Below are 26,896 nucleotides of genomic sequence, written 5' to 3'. Positions count from 1 at the left end.
ACCAGCGCATAGCAGAATATTGCAGAAAAACTAACTGCGTGACAAACGAGGCTATCAACACGAATATAATGTAAACAATACTGAATGAAGATGAACAAGACTTACACCGTTTTTATTACTTTTTAATACCTTAAATCACTGTCCAAAGTTTTAGCGAAGACTCCAGATTAAGCGAAGAGCTATCAATGTTGCTGTACTTGGGATAGATTTGATTGAACTGGAAGAATAGACACACTCCCTCAAAAGCTGTTGCGCAGCTGCTGTAGTCGGATGTGGCGATCTTGAGCAGCGGTTGTTACAGGTGGCGCTCCAGGTCGGGGTCGATCGGCAACTCTTCCAGTGGCGTGGAAGCGTTGTCTGAGGCGAACAATGGTCGATGGATGGATATTAAAGTATCTGGCGACGACTATCCGTGAAGCCCCCTAATCCAGCATTACCGAGAACTGATATTGGGTTCAAACCCAGAACAACACAAAAAGAGACCCATCACAAGTTTCACCTATTTGCCATTAGATAGGAAAGCCCAAGAAAACGTTTACCAGAAATATTTCACGAATTAGGCATTGCGTTTTTAATGGCTTTGAGTACATAACACATTTGGTCGGGCTGTTAGCTATCAACAGATATATGGAAGACCAAACAGCTCTTTATCCAATCCTTATTTCTTAATTCATAGTCCTTAATTCTCATTTCTTCATTTGTTGTCGTATTTCGAAATTTGTACACTAAAATAAACATTTGTGTTTTAAAATCAATATCGGTTTCACAAATCAGACATTTGTCATATCAGTTTCGTAAAATGTATTTTTGTTTAATTTAATTGTATTTTAATATAAAGATAAAATTTATTTTAGTAAATCAAAAAAAAAATAATCTACATTTGCATTTCATCTTAGACATCCAATGAAAATCAAATCTCGAACAACAAATTTACAAATACAAATCTCCAAATGCAAATCTTGCAAAACATTTCTCCAAAATCATTTCTCAATATTCATCGAACCTGAACATTATGACATGAGCCGAAATCAACCTGTCATACACTATGCAGTCAATTTCAATGAAAAAAAAAATTACGACAAACTTTAATTTAAACCGTAATCTTATATATAGTTCGATATATGGGGATTTTAAAAAAATTAAACTTTATTAACTAAAACCTGTAAAACTCTTAATAAATGTTTCTAAAAGAAATAAATATTCCCTTTAGCCATGTACCAAATTTATTATGTACCCTAATTCACAGAAATAAACCATGCCACAATTATACATAGCAAATTAACATACCAATTGCGACAGCGTGGTTAAGATTACCAGCTTGTACGTAGCAAGGGTCCTCCTGTTACCCCCTCAGCTAAACACCCTACGCGCAAGCGGGTTATTGGAATACAACTGAACCATATTTTAGTCCCGAAATAACCTAAAAGAGAGAGAGGGGGTAACGTCCACTCGACACAAACTTGGTCATTTCGGGACTAACAGGAAACCCTTCTCCATGTCACGCACAACCGGGGCAGCTTAAAATAATTGTGTGGCAACGTTACTGGTTAATCGAGACTCTACCGCGATTCTAAATCATTAAAAATAAAATGAAATGAAATGGGGTTTAACGTCCTACTGTAAATCATTGAACTATGACACTCCTATTTCAATCTGTTCAAATCATTTGATGATCTAGAGAATTGGTTATAGGTTTGTCATTGCATACATTGTGAATACATGTCTCAATAACAGTTTATATGAAATTTGAGGCCAAAATAAAACCCCGCAATAGTCAGATGTATCTGTTACATAATGCATCTCTAAACATTAACTGACATGAAAGGAACCTTTTCCGGCAAAACATGAGAATATTCTATTAAAAGTTGTCTAGCCAGATCAATAGCATGAGACGCGTTATTAGCAACGCGCGTATTTTTCAAACTTTTTGTCCAAGTATTATGATAATTACTGACTTTATTCCACTTGTTATTTATAATCACGTGGGGAATATCCAATAAAGTACTTAAGATATGACCATGAAGACGATCGGTAATAACTACTCTCCCCCTCTGTAAGAATATCAGTCCATTATTGACTATAAGATAAGCGTTTTCCATGTTCATATTACTATGAGGTGTTGGCCAAAATACCCAATCATCTATTCGGATTGTCATATCAGTCGGCAGTTTTGGTAGTTCATCCTCAAGCTTCTCCCTGTCTGTTCTGTGAATCCATAAAATGTCATAAAAAGGTTTTAAAAATCGCCGAACCGGACCAATTTGAAAAGCCATGTCTGGTGCCATGATAAGTTTTGGTTGTCCAGTAAAATGTGTTTGAGCAAGTGCTAAAGAGTGTCTGTCTCTAAGAATCATGGTTAAATTAGATTCTCCTTTGTACAAATTTTCGCAATACCGGAGGTGATTTTCTCCACCAGACATAAAGATACTCTGTGGAAACAATATGAAATTAAATCCCCGAAACACATTAAATATTTTCTCTCTGAGATGATCATGAATAACCCACCCTACGAGATTTCCTCCGCCATGTAATAGGATTACGAGATTTTGACGAGTATACTTTTTAACAATCGACGATGCCTGTACAAAATTGTTTCGTTCACACATTTGTTTATCACAGTAATAAACTAATGTTTTATTTAATTTTTGTACTAATATCATTTCACCAATGGTAATAGCCGGATCTCCTTTATTTTCATGTAAGGCAATATCAAGAAGCATTACATTTTTATAAGGCTTCAACAACTCGGTAAAAAGTTCATGATGTATTCTCTGTGCCTCCTCTATTATTTCATCTCTTGTTGTCAAATAGGGCGAATATGAATCATAGAGCGTATTGTTGAATAAGGGCTTTGCATATATTTCACCGTGCCCTTCGCCATTTAAGTGAGATGAAACAATAGCTGTGGAGCCAAATATCATCAAAGGTATCATGATGTATACCATAGTCTTCCTACTACCTATAGAAATATAAAAAAAATAAGATAACAAATTAATTGTATTCCTTATCAGTATGACCGCGACTACAGTGGAAAGACAAAATACGAAATTAATAATTTGACTCATATAATTATCGAAATTTCAAGCATTTATCAACCTAAGGGTAACCTCTCCTCCCCCATGGATGCTGCGTAATCATACGCTTGAAAATATCCAACAATGCAGAACATTCCAAAATACAAAATACCCATTTTAGCGAAACAGTTCTTAAATCATGAAAGATGCAAGCAACACATTGTTTAAAACTAGTAGTAGTAAGCAAACCTAACTCGAGCACGACACAGGCACTAACATGGACGATAGTTTGTACAAGGATTTCAGAAGTGAAATCTACTGCATAACCACTGTCGCCCTTGGTTTGGGCCAATAGACGAAGCCTGTGTTGAGATATAGCCGACTTTGTATTCAACTGTCAACAGTGGCTAATACTGGAACTATGGTGGCTTGGTGAGCATGGCAATGACTTACTAACGACGAGGTCCTGTGTAAGCCGAAAACATCCCTTGGGCTTTTGTTGAGTCTGGGTATCTCCCTCTGTGGGCAGGTTAAAGCATGTAGTAGTTCGGAGATAACGAAACCCTTAAGTCTTGTGTGTTAAGGACAGTTGAAAATCGTAATGGTAAAGGGTCGTAGCGTTATAGCAAAGTGAATAGCGTATGCTGATAGAAAATACACGCTACTTAACAATTCATTTCATTTTAGTTTCAAAACATTTTACTTAAATTCGTTAGTGAAACATTAATCACATAGAGCGTATTCCATCATACATTGAAATAACTCATCAGACCAAGACAATACAATGTTTCTGGCAATAATTCGTCTCAAAATTCCCAAAAATATTAATCCATCATTTACCCGTATGGAATAAAACCCTTACCTTTTGTGATACTTGACATGAAGCTGATATCGGGGACAGTTGTGGGGACAGTTGTGGTATATTTCCCAAGAACATGAAGTGCAAGTCCCACGGAACAGATGACAAAGCCCAGCAAGTTAGTGCCAGAAGCTCGCCGACTTCCTACAGCATATAACAGTACCACAACCAACAGTCTCTTACAGATATTTAAAATAGAATGATTAAACACCGTCATAGTCTTTAATACAATATTGGTACTGATATACGAATACGTGACATGGAAAATTCCTGACCCAATTACCAGAAGCACCATTAAAGTTGTTCCTTTAGAAAGCGTCCCCTTACTTTCGGCGTTGCCTGTTGCAATTAACAAAGTAATCGCGAAGAAAACGAAGACAAGAATCGCTTTCGATTTCCTTATACGACTCACAGAATTCGATTTCTGCTCCGTTGAAATGGCTATGTTTCTTGCTGCTAGAATTATGTTGGACATGAAGGCTAACAAAGTTCCAGGAGATATTTTAATGTCTCCCATAGGACCCCCGGTAAACAACAACGCCCCGTAAACAATAATTGGTAGACTTATCAGAGAATTCGGCGCTATCGAAATTTTCTGGAACAGACTTTGTGCAACAGCGGATGTGATTGGTTCTAACAATTTAATCGTGAACGTTGAAGCTGCATTCATGAACGTCATACTGTAATTGGTGCAAAATGTTGCCAGAATGTGTGCAACAATCTTTACACAGGAGGTCTGTTTAGAGGAATTCTCCATACCAATGGTTGATGTCACATCCACCAAAACGATACATGTTAAACATTGTATTAAGGTTAACATTGATGAAGATATTAATGTGTGACTCTGTATAACTAGGTGCCACGCTTTAAGAAATCGTTTTGCTGTCCAGTGACACAAAAATGATGTAAGTGTCCAAGAGATGAAAGCACACAATGAGTTGGACCAAGATGGCATCATCTGAAATAACAAAATATTGACAAATATGAAATTGAGTTTTCACAGCACCAGCAATGTGTTTGCTGTAATTTGTTTGTTGTCTAACGCGGTACATATATGATTATACATCTCAATAAGTTGGTGTGATGTGGATAAGCCGGGTAGAAATCCCGACTGAAATTTATATATTAAATTATTATTTAATAAAAAGTCTAAAATATGTTGATAGATAATTCGTTCGAATAGTTTTGAAACACTGTTAAGCAGAGAAATTGGCCTATAATTTTTTAATTCTGTTCGGTTACCTTTTTTGTGCAGAGGAATTACTTGAGCTAATTTCCAAATGCTCGGAAACGCACGCTTACTTACTATCAAATTAAATATCTTACTAAGTGGGAGACATATACTTTGGCAAGTTGATTTTAAAAATAGATTATTAATATTACCAGGTCCATTTGCTTTCGAAGTGTTCAATTTTTTAATAAGTGATTTTATTATATTAGTGGTTATATTGATTGGCGGACATGTATTATTACATTGAGGCGGAAATTCTGGAAGTTGTACCATATCATTTATAGTAGAAATAGAACTTAAATAAGTATTAAGTATATCTGCTTTATCTTTAGAATCTGTAATACTAACATTTGATGGGGACTGAAGAGATGGTATATTACTTCGGTGAGATTGTTTGATAAAACTTTTGAGGGTATTCCAATATTCTCGCTGGGAGTTTGTCTTTAATTGTTTTTATATTTTCATTAATTGATCTGTAATATTCTTTTTTAGCATAGTGTTTCATGTTATTAACTTTATTGCTATGTCTTTTGTAGGCAGATAGATGGTCTGTTCGTTTAGATTTCAATGCTTTCTTCCTAAGCCTATCTCTTATACGTATATGTTGTTTAATCTCGGGAGTAAACCAAGGTTTGTCTTTACTTCTTACAGTAATTATCTTTGAAGGGATATATTGTTCTATCAATTCGTCTAGTTTTGATGTAAACTTGTCGGTTATTTTATCTATAGCATCATCTACATTCCATACATCTTCCCAATCAATATTAGATATATCATGATTCAACTGGCGAAAATTTGCGCATTTATATCAATATATTTTAGGTCGAAAACTTTTATGATGATAGGTATGAATATCAAGATGAATAAAAGTAGCAAAGTCATCCGAAATATTGATAGGAACTTCCAGAGTATCTACCGTAATATAATTAATACCATTAGAGATAATTATAGGATCTAATAATGTACTTGAAATTTCAGATATCCTGATAGGTTTTGTAATAGTATTATTAAGATTATGCATAGCACAGAGTGTGTGTACATAAACACGGGGGTTAAAATAATTGGAATTAAGATCACCTAACAATTATGATATTTAAAGATATATCGAAAGCTTTTTCAATTGATTCGTCTAAGAAGGTCCAGTGATTAACAGGGGATTCAATTGGTCTATAAGTAAGGCAAATTAACATAATATCAGAATTTATAGTAAGTTTTAACCAAATGATATCAGAATGAAACTCTAGAGAGTAAAAATGAAATGAAATGAAATGAAATGGGGTTTAACGTCCTACTGTTCTGCTCCTATACTGGGCTAATGAAGACGGGCATACGCCATACAGTGTGCTATGAGGGAAATTTTGCCCGGGCAGCGGCACTATCGCCTACTCTCATATCGAATTCCAACTGCCAGGGGATCTTTTACGTGTATTCTAATATATACACGGGACCTCGGTTTTTCAACTCATCCGAAGGACTAGACAGCTGTCCTTGTCAGGCCCTCCGTTCTGCACCACTGACAATGGGAAACCACGTCGGAAAATCTGGATGTACTTTCTCGGCCAATGCAGGGATCGAACACCCGACCTCCTGGCTAGCGAGCCAGCGTCTTAACCACCTAGCCACCGTAGCTCCCTAGAGAGTAAAAACGTTCGCATAAAATGTCATTGTGTATATAAATAATAACCCCACCCCCATGATTAATCCGACCATTTCTAAAAATTCTATAGGCATCATCGAATTGTACTTCGCTGTCATGGACGCTATTATCTAGATGTGTTTCTGTGAGACATATTATATGGAAATCAGATAGAAAACTTTCTAAAAAATCTACTTTGTGCATCACGCGTCTAATATTAAGTTGACAAATAGACAATTTATCTTGATTGTGAAGGTTAAATGGACCTGGATTAGGGTGAATACCTTGAGTCAAGAGAAGGTGGTATAATGATATTAAAGCACTAAGCGTAATAAAATATTCCAGAAACTTTAGAATATGAATTTTATAATAATATTTTTCGGTTTTTGAGTTGTCATGTAGCAAATACGTATAAATTTGTTTAACATAATGTAGGATATTTAAATTACACACAGTGTTTGAGTTTAAAATATAAAGTATGATCCTCACTTTAAATGAGCTAATATTTAATAGAAGACAACTATAAAAAACACTCATAGGAAAATAATACATGTAGATGATATGTAAAATAACTACAATTACTTCAAAATAGTAACATTTATACATATATACATTAGTATGAACATAAGATAAATACATTTATACAGCGTGACCATTGGTGTAGCGGTAAGGTTATAGCAAAGATTAAATGTAAACTTTCTAGAATCAATATCAAATCAAGATGATAACAAATAAGTTAATCGATAACCTTCACAATTAACGGCACGTGTCCTATATGGTTTTCATATTGTGTGGTGCTGTCTTCCTGCATTTACTAGTTGAACCATAGCCGGAAATATGTTAGAAAACTCATCGTTATGAATTTTCAATAAGATACATCCTAACATTTAAAACATTACCAATACTAAAGCTGTAGGTTAAAACACAATTTTGTTAAAAATAATACGAATTTATTCGATAACCTATATTAACGAAGATAATCGTTGACTATGGACAAGAATTCTTTCTCTGTCAGCATATTTTAGGATGTATTAGTGGAAGTAAAGTTACTTTTGCTTGCGTCGTAAAAAAAAATTTTGTACATTTAATATGTTATATAAATGTACTAAGCAGTCAGTCTAAACATGCGCCTTTGTGTATTGTGATAGTTCGTTAAGGAAATAATTAATGGTCACATTTAAATAAAACCACAACAACTATAACCAGTATGAAACAAATATTTACTTGTTGAATAAGTATTCGAGCATTACTCTTTAAAGGGCGACTGTCCGGTCGGTAATTTTACTTTTTAATCGAGTAGTATAACTCAATAATTGATTAAATGCCAATATTAGATTTTAACGGACAATCTTTGACGGTGGCGACCCGACTGTCCGGTCGGTAATTTTACTTTTTGTTACAAAATGACATGTTATGCCCCCTGCCATCTTGACATGTGAAAGTAATTTGAATATCAAATCTACCTGCCGACCACTATAGATCTTGGTAGCATTTTGTAACTTATGTAACTTTAACTTGTTGATGGCATGTCTTATCTTACTTCTTTGTCTGATAAACTATACTGAACTTTAACTGATATGAAACATGATACATTATAGCAGATGCCTAATGAGATTCCTTTGTGTGTGGAAAGGTTTATAAACCCAGATTAAGAAACAAATAGGCAGAGAGGTCCAGGCAGGACAGGAGGGCAGGCGGAGGCTAGGCGACGTCTGGTAGTTAACTCCAGGCCACGCAGGTCATGGAGTTAAGACCGGACAACGGCCAACTAATGTAATTTAGTCCTGGGTGTCTTTAACATTACGATGTTTGTACATAATATATTAGAAGCAGAATAAAAGTATTAATAGAAGCTGAAACTAGTCTTGTCATCTGAACCTGATTAAAGAACCAATACTGTCACATATTAATTGGCGCCGCTGACCAGAGCAATGTTTGAAGTCCACCACTAGAAGACCACAGGCCACAGATATTAGTCTACACGGGTAAGTCTTTTTCTAATCCTACCATGGCCGGTTAATAATGACATTGTGCTATAATGTATTATAATTTAACTGGGAAATCAGCAGTTTATCATCACGCTTTATTAAATATCATGGTGTAGTTACTTAATTTAATATAACGTTCAAGCTAGTAGTGGAACAGTCCTTAACTATTTGTAGGAAAATGACTAAAACAAAATTGTATATATATTGGTTGTTTTACAATGGGTCATGTTGTTTTTAAAAGATTATAAATTATAATTGTTTGTTTTGAACACATATTTTGGCATTTAAAATTAGTATTAATAGGTTAATATCGAAAAGTAAAATGTTTTGTGATTGTTTAACTAGAATTGGGTTAACAGTATCGTAATTTGAAATTTAACCCAATAACATTCACACAGTATTACCGCGTTTATCTCTAAGGTTTTTTATTTGTTTTGTCTATACGTGTATATTACCCCAAGTGTTAATGGGATGGCCCGATATTTACGGGAAAGATTTTATTCGTGTTTAACGTAGTACCCCAAATGTTAATGGGATGACCCGATATGTACGGGAGAGATTTTTTTTATTATTTTTATTTTGTGATACCCCAATAATATAGATTGGGAGGTCCCGATATGTTACGGGAAAAGGTTTATGTGAAACCCCAGTCAGGTGGGATTGGTTTAACCCCAGGAGAGGGTCGTGCTCAGAATTAGGAGCGAACATATTGTCTTGTTTTGTGTTGTGTTTAAAAAAATTATAGAGATAAACCGTTATTAATTTTGATAACTTCTTTCAAAATATCTTATTGAAGATTGGTAAAATGTGTTCAGATCATTCATTATTCTTTATCTTGAGATAAAACAATATGGCATCCTAATTTCAATTCTATCCATATAAATAATAATGTAAATATCGTTAGATAGCTAATTTAAGTCTGTTCCACTTGCTAATTTGATTAACTATTAATTAAGTTCACTCCATGATATGATAAACAGATGATAAAACTTGGGCACGGGCGACAATTATAATACTCTTCATAGCACATGTCATAACGCACCGTTCCGGCCAGGTGGTATGGAAGAGATAAGACTAACGGAAAACACTGACCCCTTGCTATTACGGAAAACTTATACAAGAAGAAGACGACGGAATAAAGGAAGAAGAAAAAAATGAATTTGTATCTCCCTACAGTTGACCACAACGACGATGTACGGAAGAAGAAAATGGATATAATTTCTACATTGCGCGTGTGACCATTATAATGATATATATTATATATTCGCGTGTGTTATGAAAATAATTTATATAGATGTGATTTCAGTAACTCGCGTGTGTGCAAAACAGAATAGTGTGCGTTATATGCGATTCCAAGAACTCGGGTGTGTGAACATTAAAATTATCTGCGACATAATGTATGAACATTCTAGTATATTTTCAACCAGTGTTTTATTCTTTGCCATTTAAATTTTTATTTTTGTTTATTTAACTTTTAATCAGTATATTGTAATTTTTCGTATTTTTGTTTATATTTTAATTAGGGTAGTTATTCTCGACTCCATTTATATTTAAGTTTGTAACTGTCTTAAAATAAGTTATTTCATATAATTCATAACTTTATTGAAAAAAAGGGAAGGTATGTTACAAAATGACATGTTATGCCCCCTGCCATCTTGACATGTGAAAGTAATTTGAATATCAAATCTACCTGCCGACCACTATAGATCTTGGTAGCATTTTGTAACTTATGTAACTTTAACTTGTTGATGGCATGTCTTATCTTACTTCTTTGTCTGATAAACTATACTGAACTTTAACTGATATGAAACATGATACATTATAGCAGATGCCTAATGAGATTCCTTTGTGTGTGGAAAGGTTTATAAACCCAGATTAAGAAACAAATAGGCAGAGAGGTCCAGGCAGGACAGGAGGGCAGGCGGAGGCTAGGCGACGTCTGGTAGTTAACTCCAGGCCACGCAGGTCATGGAGTTAAGACCGGACAACGGCCAACTAATGTAATTTAGTCCTGGGTGTCTTTAACATTACGATGTTTGTACATAATATATTAGAAGCAGAATAAAAGTATTAATAGAAGCTGAAACTAGTCTTGTCATCTGAACCTGATTAAAGAACCAATACTGTCACATTTTTAATCGAGTAGTATAACTAAATAATTGATTAAATGCCAATATTAGATTTTAAGGGACAATCTTTGACGGTGGCGACCCAAGCTTTTAAAAAGATGACTTGAAAAGGGATCGAACAACATACGTGTTCTGTCCGCATGTTTGTCTTATGAATTCCGTGTTGATTACTGTTTGCGGTGCGGTCCTCCTGCACTTCTTTTATTGGATCTTAGCAAGATATAAGTTTGAATTAAAACAAAGATAATCACAACATTATGATAAAATGAATCAAGATTGACTTTAAAGGCACTTATACCCCATGGTGGGGACGTGGACTTTTCACCCGATTAGATTTTATTACATACTTTGAGAAGGTATTTGTTGAGTAATAAAACTTTCGAGTAGTTTATCGAGGGCTGGCCGTCCTTACCGCACGGTACAAATAAAACCTTCTAGTAGTTTATCGAGGTTCGGGTGCTTACCATAGCCACTACCATTGAGGCATTGAACTTGAAATGGGCCAAGGACGTCGCCTCATCCCTGTCGACACACTACCGAGCCGTGCTAGCGGAGAAACTGGAGTACTTGAAGTCACGTCACTTTACCAAAGATGCTGTACAAGAGTACTCTAGCCACGCCCTAGCATGAGCCAAGAAGTCCTACGGCAAGCGACTTCAGGATAGTGTGAAGACAGAGTTCCACCGCCTACTGTCCACGGTCTCTAAAACTGTCACGCCCCCTCCCCCATCACCCATGCACATTACACACAACCTTCTCCGGGACACACCAAAACGATACACACCCAACAAGAGAAAATTATCCCCTGAAGAAGGCACTTGCATTAACACTCCCTCGAAGCGTGCAGCTAGATCAACCAGTTCGCCCCGGGTTGTGTCTGGCTCACCTACTTCCTCGGGATCTATATCGCCACTAAACGCGCATGTCGACTGTCTGTCCCCTAGATCGCCCATCATTCCTAACCCTAGAATCGCCACCAGATCTTCCACCAGATGTAGGCGATCACCCAACCTATCCCTAAACAGACCTCACAGCTACAAAGGTAAAGACGAGAAGGATTTATGGTTCCTACCACCCGTCATGGCAAAGACCCTGGTTATTGGATCCTCTAACCTGGCTAGGATTGCATCCTTCCTCGGGGACTGGGAGATCCATAGCTATTCTGGAGCCAAGATCAACCACATCAAACAGATACTCCAGAACTACATGGGTCCTGCACCAGAAGAATTAGTGATATACGTCGGGCTCAACAACAGGGAGAAAAGTGGACTAAGGATACACGAGCAGATGCTAGATCTACTCAAGGTGACCAGAGCAGCTTTCCCAACAACCAAGCTCTTCGCCACACAGATCCCCACTTCTTCCCGACTCCGACAAGAAAATCCGATCGCCTACCAAAACATCACCAGCTACAACCAACTGATCTCCACTGCACCTTCACCAAACGCCACCACATTACCAACCTTCAAGGGCAAAATAGAACTGAAAGGTAACGACGCAATCCACTGGAGCCCAGACACGGCCAGAGAGATCATCAACTGCTGGATGAGGAATTTAAACTAGGATTAGGGAAAAGGAATGAGAAGCCGTCTTTAGGACAGACAGTTGTCAATTTGAGCGACTGACTTCTCAACCCCCTAAAAATGAACATTCTTGATAAAGGCCTTAAATTCATCCCAACCCCCACAATAACATCCATAGACCCCATCACCCAGGCAACCGATCGCTTCCAAAGAACACTTTCGTTGACTTATTTTTTTAGGAACAAACCCGGCAGAGGTAAAAAATTATTCACAGCAAAATCCACATGGAAACCACCTAAAAAGTCATTATCACCAGCCATCCTAAAAACTTTCGTCGAATATATAAATATCATCCATTCAACCACAATCACAAAAACCAAATCTCAACCGAGCAACTAAAACGGCATTAAACACCCTTAAAAAAAACAAAAACATAATAATTAAGAAAAGCGACAAAGGCTCGTGTTGTGTCATAATGAATCGCGCAGACTATATCTCAGAGGCAGAAAAACAATTAAGTAATCCTATACATTACACTAAATTAGACCAACCCATCTTTAAGGACACCGCAACTTTAATAAACAACATCTTATATGAATTGCAGGATAAGGAATACATAACAGCAAAACAATATGATTATCTATCTGCTAAATCTGACTGCCGACAAAGACATCTCTATACACTACCAAAAATACATAAAAATCCAGAAACAGAATGGTTTATACCTAATAAAATACTCAAGGGACGCCCAACAATATCAGACTGTGGCAGCGAATCATACAACGTATCACAATATATAGACCATTTCTTATTACCCCTAGCATACCAACACCCATCCTACCTTAAAGACACTAACGATTTCATTCAGAAAATCAAACAGTTAAGAGTCCCCGAACACACCATTTTAATATCCATCGACGTACAAAGCATGTACACGAACATTGATAATAACACAGGTATTGAAGCAATTAGGAAAGCATTTCTTAGAAACCCGCAAGCATCCAGGCCGGACGAAGAAATCCTCAAACTACTCGACATTTGTCTGAGGAGGAATGACTTCGCTTTTAACGACCAAGTATACCTTCAGTCTTCCGGAACTGCGAATGGAAAACGATTTGCCCCGAGTTATGCAAATCTCTTCATGGCGGAGTGGGAAAGGGAAGTTCTGCCACTCTGTCCATTAAAACCAGATTGCTATGGGCGGTTTTTAGATGACGTTTTCATAGTCTGGACGTACACACTAGATGAATTGTGGACGTTTTTCAACAATCATCATCCATCTGTCAAATGAACCGCAAATGTAAACCATAACAGCATAGAATTCCTTGATACTACCGTATTTAAAAGTAGCAACACCAAAAATCACAGGCCAATTGGAAACTAAAATATTTTTCAAAGTAACCGACACACATCAATTATTGTTCAAAAGCTCCTTTCACCCAAAACATACATTCCTGGCATCATAAAATCTCAGATTCTCCGTTTTCATAGGATATGTACTCAGAAGACCGACTTTGAGTCAGCATGTACATTAGAATTTAGCAAACTAAGGGAAAGGGGATACTCCAAACGCTATCTACGACGTATAAAAAACAACACTCTCGCTGAGCTTGCCGCCAAAGAAACAAATAATATACAATCAGCAGTTAAAACCAAAATTTGTGGCCATCCAAGATGTCAAACATGCAAAATCTTAAACATATCCGACCATTTCCATAACAAAACATCTGGCACAAAATTCCTAATATTAGACCAACTTTCATGCAGTAGTTCAAACATAATTTATCTAATTTCATGCAGAAAATGTGACAAGCAATACGTAGGGGAGACTCAAAATGCACTTAGGGAAAGAATTAACGGCCACCGGTCAGACATAGTCACCAAAAAAGACAAACCTGTCTCAATTCATTTCAACCAACCGAATCATGACATTTCTGATCTCATTGTCACGCAAATAGAAAAGACCAAGAGCGACTTTGAAACTTCAGAAGTAATTAAAACGTTTAGGCTAACAAGAGAAAAATTCTGGATTGACAATAGGTTTGAATATTCATACGGCTAGCGCAATAGCTCCTTTTGTAGTTCCATTTAGCGCAACAGCAGCAAGTGCATCCAAAATCATCAGAAAACACTATACTGATCTCCAAGAAAATCACCCGAAAATATTCACACAGAAACTTATAATTGCATATTCTAAAAATAAAAATCTGAACGACATCCTAGTGCACAGTAAATTAGATTAAATAAGACCTATCCTATCCTATCCGTTAGTAAATAAAATCAATTAGATATAAGAATCCCTAGCCCTAACCCGGTGATGTGGAACAAACACGATTTTTTTAGAAAATCCAATCCGTAGTAGGAAACACACTAATGTGGCTCTCTCCCGAGAGCCTCAAATTTATTTTCTTTTTTCTTCAGAAACAATAATACCAGAATACCAGAAGCACCACCCAAGGAAGACCATCAGCGGTGATTTTCTTGGAGATCAGTATAGTGTTTTCTGATGATTTTGGACGCACTTGCTGCTGTTGCGCTAAATGGAACTACAAAAGGAAAATACAATATAAGACAACATATTATCACGGAATGAAATACGATATTTTATAAATCCATTTTAGGATATAGGTTTTTAGGTAAGTTGGACTCTTGTAGTAGTGGTTGTTGCAAAGGGACTGCAGTAACTGGTTAGATTAGTTGACTGTTGACCTGCTTGACGTGGCGTACTCTCAAAAACAGAGTTTGATTTGTTCTTGGGCTCGATTTTAGACTGTGATGCAGTCGAGTCATGATAATAAGATTCGTCCATACCACTTGTCTTTGTTTGAGTGAGATCCGCATTACCCTCAAACTGGATTGATTTGGGTACAGTGTGTGATTTATTCTTGAAACCGACATTTTTAACATCGAGGATTTTTTCAAAATTCGTGTATTGATAAACTTTGATTATCTTTTCATTGCCCAATTTTGCGTAAATAACACCTTCTATAGACCAGGTTTGAGATACGAGTGGTGAATTTAAGGTTTTGTGCAACAGCTGAGAGATTATACGCGTAAGGTTCTCTCGGATAGTAATGTTGGATCCCTTCAGGTTTCGTCTATTTTTTTATAACGTTAAGTTTGTCCTTTCGAGACATGAATTTAACAATTATTCCTCGGCATTTTCCGACTTTAAATGGACCAAGACGATGCGCAATATCAATGTGTTCGGGGGGCATTTGAACACCAATTTGATCAAAAACATCTAAAGATTTATTTATTGATTCAGTAAAACTTTCATGTTGATTGTCAGGTAATCTATATATCCGTACACTCGATCATCTGGTCCATTGTTCTACATCATTTACCCTTTGTAGTGATAGTGCTGCTACGGCGACGGAATATTGACCGTAAGTGTGGTAACAGCGTGGTGGAAACGCCAGATATCGCGCTGTGGCCTCGATGATTGAAAATGATCGTCGAGTCACGGCGTTTTTTTGAGCATGTTCAAAACAAACGCCAAGGTTCTGCGATCTGCCCTCGAAAGATGTGAAAACGTTTTTTTTTTTTAAGTTTTTAATATTTTGGGACATTTTCGTACGTTGTGTTCACGTTTGCCGTCGACCTTGTGCATTTTCTGGTCGCCGTTTGGTCGCTGCAGCGCAGTAAGGACGCCACCAGGTGTGACGGAGGCATTACAACTTTCCAAGTTAGATCGTAGAGCCTTGGTTTTATTTTGAACATGCTTAAAACAAACGCGGTGACTAGGCGATCATTCACGACCATGGAGACCACAGCACGATATGTGGCGTTTCCACCACGCTTTTACCGCGCTTATATAGATCTTGACGCGCTCTGTGGCCATTTTCCGTCGACGGAGCGTCGCAGCAGGGACGCCACCCCAGTTTGACGGGGGTATAATGATCTATTGAAATATTAATAAGTCGCGCAAGTTCAAGTAGTGACACTTGTTAGCACGTATTAATATAAGCCAGTTTTTTTACATTAGTTTGTGATATAGAGTTGGTGATCTGCCATTTTCCAAATTACCAAAGAACTCGGTATGAAAGAGTAGGTTTTGTTATTAACATTTTTATCCACACGTCTTAAGTTATCCTAGGTCCCCTTTGCATACTATCGGAAATGTCTGCTGGATATGGACGATCCAAAGCTTAAGATCCAAAGTTCGACGAAATACGCCAGATGTCTCAATCGATTGGAAGTCTCTAGCGTTTGGTTATTTCAATCTACACCGATAGTATTTATTGCGCATGCTCCTCAGAAAAGAATATGACGTCACCGTTTGACGTGACTTCTTGAATATGTCTAGCACCCTTCTTCGAGTTCCTTGTTACAAATGGCGCTGAAAGGCATTATGGTACACCATTCGTGTACCAATGGCAAAATGTTTATTTTGTTTTAAATAATGGATATCAAAAGCTCATGTTTTCCTGGTAAGATCAGAACATCAATGTTGATTTAAATTGGCAAATAATTTGTTTTCAATGTATGTTAAAGAATTTGGATGGTGTAAAGTTAAAGACTTAATAACAACTTTAAACAGAGTATTTCATGCAAGTAGCATAGCATGACTTCAACTTTTAGTTTTATATGGAATAAACATATGAATTGTCGTTAGAATTTTGATATCGATGTTTCATAAACAAATGTTCAATAAAGGGGAATTTTAGTCCACAAACATCTCGTTTTCATATCAAGGACTACGGGAGCTGTTACATAATTGAGGATTATGTAGAAAAATGTCCAATTAACACCTTCCATACATGAAATTGATTAAAACATCCTTATCATATAATTACCCACAGATGGGCGGCCTTGGCATTGACCTGACACGACCAACGTCCACGTGGAAGTCTTTATGGATGTTAGCAGGCCATACGGTCTGTCATTGTATCAATTGGCGGAGTTTCGATTCCATGGTTGTATGTGACAGGGAGTAGGGTCGTCTGCCCAGCCTCATGAGTTTTCTCCGGGTCCTCTGGTTTCCCCCCACTGACAAAGGCCCCTTACGCGCAAGCGAATTATTGAAATAAAATTAAACCATGTTTTAATCCATAAATGACATAGTGTGTGTCGAGTGGACGTTAAACCCCCTCTCACCACTAAAGACAAGCAAATTATTCAAATAAAATTGAACCATGTGTTAGTCCATAAATCTCTCTCTCTCTCTCTCTCTCTCTCTCTCTCTCTTACATTAAACATCTATTTTTAGATATTTGAGGCACCATCACAAACAAAATCTCGTACAGCAATTATTCTCTAATGTGTATTTTCATAATCGAACTCTCAGAACTCATCGAACTGTATATTTAAATGTATTTACCTGGTATTATAAGAAAATCCAGAAAATATGAAAGTGGAGTTGATCAAGATGTATTTAGTCTCTATACAAAGGAACCAAACTGCCGCATCAGCAATGACTTGATGGTTGAAACAGTTGTAATCAGAATTATGACGGGTTTTACCGGTCGATGGAACTGAAACTCACGCGTGAGCATTTTTATGATACAACATCAATATCTACACGCGACTATAAAGATATTTCAACAGGTGTTAGATTTAGAAACACAATTTATATTAGTATACTCTTAGAAATAAAACATGTTTATTATATAACCCGTAATTTATTAAAATAGAAGTATTACTTAATTATTAAAGTAAATGAAGCCAGTTTAATCGCATACAAGTTCCTCTATACTAAAAGAGAGAGAAAGAGAGAGAGAGAGAGTGAGAGAGAGAGATTATAATGGGGTTTAACGTCCACTCGACATAGACTGGGTCATTTCGGGACTAACATATGGTTTAATTTTATTTCAATAATTCGCTTGTGCGTAGGGTTCTTTAGCAGTGGCAGGAAACCGGAGGACTCGGAGAAAACCCACCAGGTTGGACAGGCAACCCTACTCCTTGTCACGTATAACCGGGGATTCGAAACCACGCCAGTTGACTCATTGACAGACCTTATGATACAGCGCGCACGTACCGAAAAGTACCGAATAAAATAAAATAAACTAAAATAAGAAAAAACAATAATTAAAAATAATCAGACCAAATACGGACAAATATCCTTGTGAAATAAAGTTCTGTGCAAATACCTCCAAATAAAATAAAATAAAATAAAATAAATCTAAGCCGTTACATTGGTATTGTGATTTTCTTAATGGATCCGCCAAAATTATGGATACATTTTGGTGATGTAATTTGGTTTGCATTTTTCTATCCACAGTAAGGTAACAAAATCTGCCTAAGTTATTTCTCTTCCGTGTTATTATTCATGAGCAGTTACAGATACCTACTCATTTCATACTCAAAAATTTTCATCTAAAAGTACTCGACCTGAACCATTTATGTAAGCTGCTTAGATCGTTTTAATGGATAGTTACGAAATGTATTTCACTTTTATACTGTGAATGGCTGTCGCTAGAAAACAGGGGCGGGTTGGGGCCGGGAACCAGCCCGGGCCCCCGTATCGGAGCGGCCCCTTTTACTGACCTCAGAGCCCGGATGGGGGGTCTGGGGGCTACCCCCATGAAAATTTTGAAAAATGAACTCCAAATATGCGATTTGGTGGCATATCTGATTATAATCTCTGTCAAACAATATATCTGATAAATCGATTAATTTAGGCCAAAACCCTGACATGCAAATAATTTACAACCATCAACCAGTGAAATTACCATATCGTCATATTATTAATTAACGTATTATCATTGTATCTTCAAGACCAGCTATCATCAAATTTTGCTGAGGCCTTAAAATTGAATTTATTTTGGAGTAACGAACCATCGGCAGACGTTTCTGGCGTATCCCCACAAACAAGGTGCAGGTGACTTAATAATTAGTTAATTTGCGGGCGACAGTGTTGGGTGAATCCGATGATATTTTCGAATGAAATTCAGAATCCCCATTGCAGGATTCCGAATTCCGGCCCAAACCTAGCCAAGAAAGTCTATTATACCAGCCCATTCCAGGCTCCATGGCCGGTCCAATACCTCCCCCCCCCCCCCCATATAATGTTCAGCAGAAAAAAGTTTTTTAGACGAATTGGACAAAATTATTTTTTTCTCTTTTTTAGATTTAATCGAGCTTCCTTGATCAACATAGGTTTTTTAGAAAGTAAATCACAATGTGATTATATAGCTATGCATGATGTTGACCTTCTTCCTTTAAATCCAGCACTGAGCTATAGTTATCCTGAAAATGGAGCTTTTCATGTTGCAGCACCCGAGTTACATCCCTTATATCATTACAAAAAGTTTGTTGGTGGCATTCTATTAGTGAAAGGCAGTGATTTTGAAAAGGTTAGTATCATAAACAGTAGATTTAAAGAAGAGATTTCTGATAAATCGTATTAAAGAGTAGAATGTCTAAAAGGTCTAACCCTCTCTGAAATTGGGAATAAAAAACAAATATTCAACTTCATTGAATTTTATATGTTAAATTGATTGTGGGATTACAAATTCTCTTCATTGAAAATTTATCTATACATATTGATACAGCGGGTGACAGTGTTAAAATATTTCCTAATTTGTGCCCCACTGTTGATACAGTAAGCCAAAAATGAAATCGAGATTACTTAATTTTTAAAATAATTTTTAAAACAAATTATTAATCGTACAGATCTTGGCCCATAATTCTAGTAGAAGTAACAGATTGGATCAACCCAAATTACTAATTAATTTGACCGAGAGGTAACGCAAAAAAGATGAAGCCCCTTTATGTTATGAATTATGTCCACCTCGCTACAGACTTCATCTTAACAAATATGTTGGAAATAATGCATGTTGAAACTCCTTTAGATTGTGATTGTTGTAGATATCAGTTGACTTGATATTTTACACTGTTCACCTTTAGAGATGCCTAGATATAAGTGCAAATGTAAAGTCTGAGGAAGTTTGGGTTCAGGTATACAGACGACATAACAGAAACTGATTCTACTATGAATATTCATTATACCTTATTAAATAAGTTATTATTACAGTGTTGCATATATGTATATCTTGCTGCTGTCAGGTATCAGTTATTGTAAGGTAAACGTGACACTAAGAACAGTTTGATGGTAGGCTACTGATAATATCCATAATCTCACTAAGTAATTTTATATTCATCATTTAATTAAAGATATTGGTTATATTTGTATGTATAATAGCCTAATGATTTTCCTTTATTCCCTAGTTAAATGGTTTATCTAATAAATATTGGGGTTGGGGTCTTGAAGATGATGAGTTTTTTGTTCGTATGAAGAAACTTGGCATTATGGTTTGTTAATACAGAATTATATACTAGTATTATAACTATAAATTCCATTAAATATACTGTTGTTCAGTTGTTGTATATGTTACCCTTCCAGTATTGATGAACTAACAATAAAATAAAAATTCAGCATCCGGTCACATTTTGTTTGTGTATGTTAGGCGCAGATTGCAATCTGCGCTTATGAAGCTGGTGCACAGATTGCCAACTTTGCGCTGATTACCCCCTGATGTTTTTAGAGATATTGTAATGTGTCAGACACAATTATATATTATATTATATATGACCTGCCTCCTGTGGTCTTTGTAGTGAAATAATTTTCAAAATCACTGCATAATTAGCTTGTGACTGAATGTCAAAAATATTTGCTGTAGTGTAATAATCGTTTGACCGATCGTAGTTACTTTAGTAACGAAGTCTTAGAGGCCCGTATGTAGGTGAACAAAGTATGTCATGTAGACCTCTCGATGGAAACTGCTTTATAACTCAAAAGCCCTTCTACTGCTTCTTTTCTGGTAGTCAAATGCGGTGATACTTTTCTTTCCGTATCGATTTGCTCCGATTTGCTCGACCAGTTAACTGAGGGTCACAAAATTCATTAAAATGTAATCATTAAAATGACTAATACTAACCCACTGATCCATAGTGAATACCGAGTAAGATTAGGCGGATTGTCATCGCGGTAATCCATTTTAGTCCGGACAAAGTTCACTTCGCGCGCGCAGATTAGACGGAGATTCGCGCATGCACGGGAGTAATCTGTCTAAGGAGGGTAATCTGCGCTCAACATCTACACTCTACAGGTCACAATTTTTATCCGATTTTGACAAAACTTGAAATATAGGTTTATGTCCCAAACATCTCGGTTCCTTTTGATATGGCCCCTGATTGTATGAAAAATCACCATTTAAGCTTGTGGTCACTAAAGGTCACAATAATTATCCAATTTTGATGAAACTTGAAATTTGTGATTATTATAAACCACAGATCTTGGAATAACTGTCTGGATTATGGACACTGATTGTACGAAAAAAAAATCACATTTTTTGCTTGTGGTCAGTCTAGAGGGAGTAGTCCTCAACCTTTTTTTTACCATGGCACGGCACACCTTGGAACACATGAAAAAATATTGGCACACCTGGCTAAATATAAATGCAAAATATCTGAATTTTGCAAAATATATAAATATGGTATGTCAAACAGCATACAACCATAGATGGAGACTAGTCATAGATTATAGAATGACTCAAACTAAGTGAAGAAAAAAGCAGCTATGAACTTATCAGTAGACACCAGATACTCAGTTAGGATCACCTGGTTTTTCACATTTTCTTTGTGTGCTGTTCAAAATTTTGCGGCACAATTAGGAAGATCTTGTGCAGTGGCACAATGATTGATAATCACTGCTTAATAGGTCACAATTTTTGTCTAATTTTAAAAACCTTTCAAATATATCACCGTTACATTCTAATGATGATTTTGATGTAACTTGAAATATGCTGTATGTTTATATCCCAAATTTCTCAGTTCCTTTTGATTTTGAAGCATGTCAGCCAGTAACATCATGGATTATGACCCCTTATTGTAGGAAAATAACTTTTTTTTTATCTCTTGCAAAATTTAGGCGAATCTTGCATGGCAACCACTTGTTTTTTTCAGATCACACGACCAGTTGGAATAACAACAGGTAATCAGACATTTAAACATGTACATGACAGACGTCGAACCAGAGATAAAAGTAGATTCTTTGATCAAAAAGAGGTAAAGAAGTAGTTTATTATTCTGCTTTCAATTCATTAATAGGTACTTATTCTCATAGAAGTTTGGATACACTTTGAAAAACTAAAACAAAAATTCTATTGGAGCAGAACAGTAGGACGTTGACGTTAAACCCCATTTCATTTCATTTATTTATTGTATGTTGTTATAGCTTCAGCTTTGGAATCCTGGTCCAAATTGTCACTCCATTTGTAACAGGTGTCATGCACAATGCAAGATTTGTATACTCTTTCTGGGGCTATTTGTATTATGCTATTTTGCAGTTCACAGAGCTGACAAACTGATATTCTTCTTTTGTATCACCTTTGTATTTGTAGTTAATAGAATAATATTTTTACAAGAAAAAAATGCTTCAGCATCTGAAAATTTTATATACAATCTAGGTAGTTCCACAAGTCAAGCGGCATTTTTGTCAAACGTAACACCTGTAAAAAAAACAAACTAATCAACAAAGATTAACTGCTTGATATTTAAATAGTGTATGATAGAGGCGTTTAGGCAGGGTAGACTAAAACAAAGAAAACTGAAATGGTTGATAACTCTTGAATCCAATGAGATTTCCTACCAGAGTATTGGGATATATGTGTCGCTATGTGCCCTCCCTTCCATAAAACTGCCCTCTCTTCTGAAAAAGTGCCCTCGAAATTCGAAAGAATTACTGCAAATAATCATGGAAATGTCAATGTCATCATATTTCCATTGCACCACTGACAAGATTGCCCCCCCCCCTCTTCCTGCTGCCCTTCCCTTGTTCCAAACAGATCCAGCGAAACTAAAAACCAATCACGCTCAATGTATGTACATGCATCACTGATCAATCCTCCTTCCATAAAACTGCCCTCTCTTCTGAAAAAGTGCCCTCGAAATTCGAAAGAATTACTGCAAATAATCATGGAAATGCCCACGTCAATGTCATCATATTTCCATTGCCCCACTGACAAGATTGCCCCCCCCCCCTCTTCCTGCTGCCCTTCCCTTGTTCCAAACAGATCCAGCGAAACTAAAAACCAATCACGCTCAATGTATGTACATGCATCACTGATCAATCCTCCTTGCTTGTTGGCTCTCAACCTCAGTGGAACAGGAAACCAGTTAAAACTTATCTGATGATCCACCACTGAAAACAACTGGCCCTGGATCTAAATGTGTGGGCGTTGGGCAAAAATTTCTACATACTAAGTGGTGGGGCTGACCAGGGTGCAGACAGGAGCCCTAGTGTTAAAGTGGTCCCCAAATTAGTTCTAAATAATAATTTATGAATTGATTTATTATGTTGTGCCAAATAAATCTATCTATTAACCCTACCGACATACATATTGCATTTGTGCAAGACAAACAATGACCAGAATATGCCTGTTTTTGTTTTTTTTTACTGTTGACGCAATTGCCCTTGTGAAATTTTAAGCTAGCTTAACCTGGCGCTGATTTTCACTGATGGCTTCCAGATTAGATTTCACAGTGTGGTATATATTTCCATAATAATTAAAATCAATTGATTTTTCTTTGTTGTCCCCCCGCCTTTTGAAGAAAGCTGTGGACTATTAAAATGAGTTTGTCTGTCTGTCCGTCACACTTTTTGGGACACAATAACTCTGCTTCTATTTGAGGTAGAATGTTCAAACTTGGTGTATGTGTTTATTATGTGAATACCTTGATGGAGTGCGAAGACGAATATTTTCTGCTTGGGGTAAGCAGAGATAAGCGATTTGATTGGTTGATGCTTTGGGACACAATAACTGAGTGAGAGTGATGAAACTTGGTGTATAGTTTCACTACATCAATACCTTGACTAAGTTCGCTAATGAGTATTTTCTGCTCAGAGTAAGCAAAACGATACGCAAATTGATTGGCCGAGAACATAATAACTCTTCTTCTAATTGAGGTAGAATGTTCAAACTTGGTGTAGGCGTTTGAAGATGAGCATTTTCTGCTAAGGGTAAGTCCCTCCCCGCTCCAATAAGTGCCCTGAGTTTGGTATGCCAACCCTACTTATGAGGCTCCAAAATGCCACGGGGTGCACAAAGGAGGACGGGCAAAGAATAGCGACCAGTCATTATGTGAATGTTAAAGAAGCGCGATGTCCGGGCAAGATATTTCATTTCATTTCCCTCATAGCAGAGTGTATTGCGTATGCCCGTATTCATTAGCCCAGTAGATTTCAGAACAGTAGGACATTACCAGTAAATCACATTTTATTTCATTTCCATTTGTTTGGAATAGGGTATCAAACAAACATCTGTTGTCTTGTTTTAACTGTATGTAAAATTACACGAAATTACTACGTAAAATAATACAAATTGTCTTGTTAAAAAGAACAATAAAATGTTTATTTTAGCAACAATCACATTTATTGAGTTGGTTAATTGCTTGTTTCTACTTTTAATTAACAGTAAACTAGATTGAAGGAATGACCTAGCTTTCGTTTGAATTGATATTTTCGTCTGTCCTCAATCGCCATTTCATTGATTGGAATGAAATAAATCTGAAATTATCTGATTAACAGTTCAGGTTTAGAAATGAAATCAAATGGAATGAGGTTTAATCTCTTTTCTACGCCAACCAGCCTAATGAATAAGGGCAATGCCATGCAGTCTGCTACAAGGAAAATATTACCCGGACAGCTGCAGCCTTTTCATCTACTCTTCGATTCTAGTATGTGCCAAAGAACCAAATATCCCTGCCCCCAATAAGTGCCATAAGTTTGGTCTGTCTACCCTACTATGGAGGCCCCAGCACGCCACTGGTGTATGAATATAAAAAAAGCCATATCTAGTCATCATGATGTTAGGACAGACAATACAGTGGTTAAAATTAATTTAATACACATCTATGCCAACCTCCTTCAGTCACATCAGTTTCAATACACATCTGTTTCAATAAACTTGTATGTCAAACCCCTCCTAATCATTAACTTCAGTACACATTTTTGACAAACCACTTCAGGTCACATTTATTTCAATACACATTTATGCCAACCCCTTAAAGTCACATTCATTTCTTCAACTTATATTACTCTAATCTTTATTTCAGAAAACAAGACGATTAGATAAAATAACAGGAGTGAATTCTGTTGATTATACAGTGGATAGTAAACATGAATTAACTATTGATGATGGCTATGTAACAGTTATAAATGTCAAGTTAAAATGTGATTTAGACTTTACCCCATGGTGTCTTATGAAAGAAGATCATGAGGTTTATCTAAAATTAAAAGAAAGTCAAGCAAACAAAAACAAAATTAAGAAAAAATGAAAAGATGTTATTAAAGCTTGCAATTATATCTTGTATCATTTATCTTGATTTAAAGCTGATCATCATTTGCCTTTTGTAGACAATAATTAATTTTTCACGGCTAATCCACCCTGAAATCTACTCAGATTTATTATTTACTGTTTGATTAAGAAAAGAAAATATCAATGGTATATATAATTTTTCGACTTGGATTCAATTGTATTTAAAAAGGCCCCATCAAACAATTCCATCCGACACTTATATAGGTGGTGCTGGTTTGTTTATCTTGTAGCTATTTTGTAGCTAATCAGAATTAACTATTTTTAGATTGATGATATTCCCTTTTGAGATTCGACGTTCACAATATTGTTGTTTCAAAATCCCTCAAATGATCGGCAGCTTTAAACAGTGATAACTCACTACACTTAAGAAAAGGTTTTCTGAATTTACTGTGTTCCATGTTAATTACGAGACTACTGTTTAGAATGTTGTAACAATTGTTTAGAATTAACAAAAGACCTGTCTAGTTTAAATGTAGCCAGGGATATGAATTTATATAAGCTTAGACTTGCTTTCAAATCCATTATATCAGTATTATATATATAGTGTATATACACATGGAAAAGCGTCAGGTTTACAAATGTTCAGTTTTCATTTAATTAGTTAAAACTAACAATTTTTCAGTAAATCAGTTATAAATTCACAGATTTGAGTAAATTAGTTAGAAACTAACAATTTGTATCACCTATATCGATTGAATGGATGGGTGGATTCATCTCAGATAAGGATTTGTAGACCTGAAATTCAACAGGATGGAATGGATTCTTACTGTGGGTATCAATCAAACATTAAGATTTTTATAGAATAGATATATATGTTTAACTATTTGCATGTTCTATTATTTGTTACTTTGTTATTAACCTTTATTATGTTATAGATACTTGCTAAGTGGGTAAGACGCTGGGTCGCTAGCCTGGAGGTCGCGTGTTTCCCTGCATTGGCCAAGAAAGTTCATCGGGATTTTCCGACGTGGTTTCCCCTTGTCAGTTTTGCAGGACGGAGGGCCTGATAAGGACAGCTGTCCAGTCATTTGGATGAGACAAAAAACTGAGGTCCTGTGTATACATTGGCGTGCGCATAAAAGATCCCTTGGCAGATGCAATTCGATATAAGTGTAGGCCATAGTGTTGCTGCCCGGGCAAAATTTCCCTTGTAGCACACTGTATGGCGTATGCCCGTCTTCATTATCTCCA

The 26,896-nt window shown here is 36.4% G+C and overlaps 2 protein-coding genes across 2 annotated transcripts; one reads left to right on the top strand and one right to left on the bottom strand.

Moving 5' to 3' along the window:
• Nucleotides 1-108: 108 nt before the first annotated feature.
• LOC126810774 (uncharacterized) lies at nt 109-17,831 on the bottom strand. Its single transcript, XM_050536029.2, has 3 exons — nt 17,704-17,831; nt 3,877-4,831; nt 109-2,959 (listed from the first exon to the last, which is right to left on the bottom strand). Exons 2-3 carry the CDS (start codon nt 4,829-4,831, stop codon nt 1,803-1,805), a joined length of 2,112 nt encoding a protein of 703 aa, XP_050391986.2. The 5' UTR covers nt 17,704-17,831; the 3' UTR covers nt 109-1,802.
• Nucleotides 17,297-26,452, top strand: LOC126810665 (beta-1,4-galactosyltransferase 7-like). Its single transcript, XM_050535844.2, has 5 exons — nt 17,297-17,316; nt 19,456-19,681; nt 20,556-20,639; nt 22,293-22,394; nt 25,443-26,452. Exons 1-5 carry the CDS (start codon nt 17,297-17,299, stop codon nt 25,662-25,664), a joined length of 654 nt encoding a protein of 217 aa, XP_050391801.1. The 3' UTR covers nt 25,665-26,452.
• The last annotated feature ends 444 nt before the right edge of the window (nt 26,453-26,896 follow it).

Source organism: Patella vulgata, chromosome 2, assembly GCF_932274485.2.
Source record: "Patella vulgata chromosome 2, xgPatVulg1.2, whole genome shotgun sequence".
Taxonomy (NCBI): Eukaryota; Metazoa; Mollusca; class Gastropoda; family Patellidae; genus Patella; species Patella vulgata.
This window is presented reverse-complemented; position numbering and strand designations above follow the sequence as displayed.

Excerpts from the sequence above, each read along its gene's own strand:
- LOC126810774 (XM_050536029.2), bottom strand. The coding sequence starts at position 4,831 with ATGATGCCATCTTGGTCCAACTCATTGTGTGCTTTCATCTCTTGGACA. Across the intron at positions 2,960-3,876 it reads CATGTCAAGTATCACAAAAG|GTAGTAGGAAGACTATGGTA; the intron begins GTAAGGGTTTTA and ends ATATTTCTATAG.
- LOC126810665 (XM_050535844.2), top strand. The coding sequence starts at position 17,297 with ATGGTTGTATGTGACAGGGA. Across the intron at positions 20,640-22,292 it reads TGAAGAAACTTGGCATTATG|ATCACACGACCAGTTGGAAT; the intron begins GTTTGTTAATAC and ends TGTTTTTTTCAG. Across the intron at positions 22,395-25,442 it reads GATTCTTTGATCAAAAAGAG|AAAACAAGACGATTAGATAA; the intron begins GTAAAGAAGTAG and ends TCTTTATTTCAG.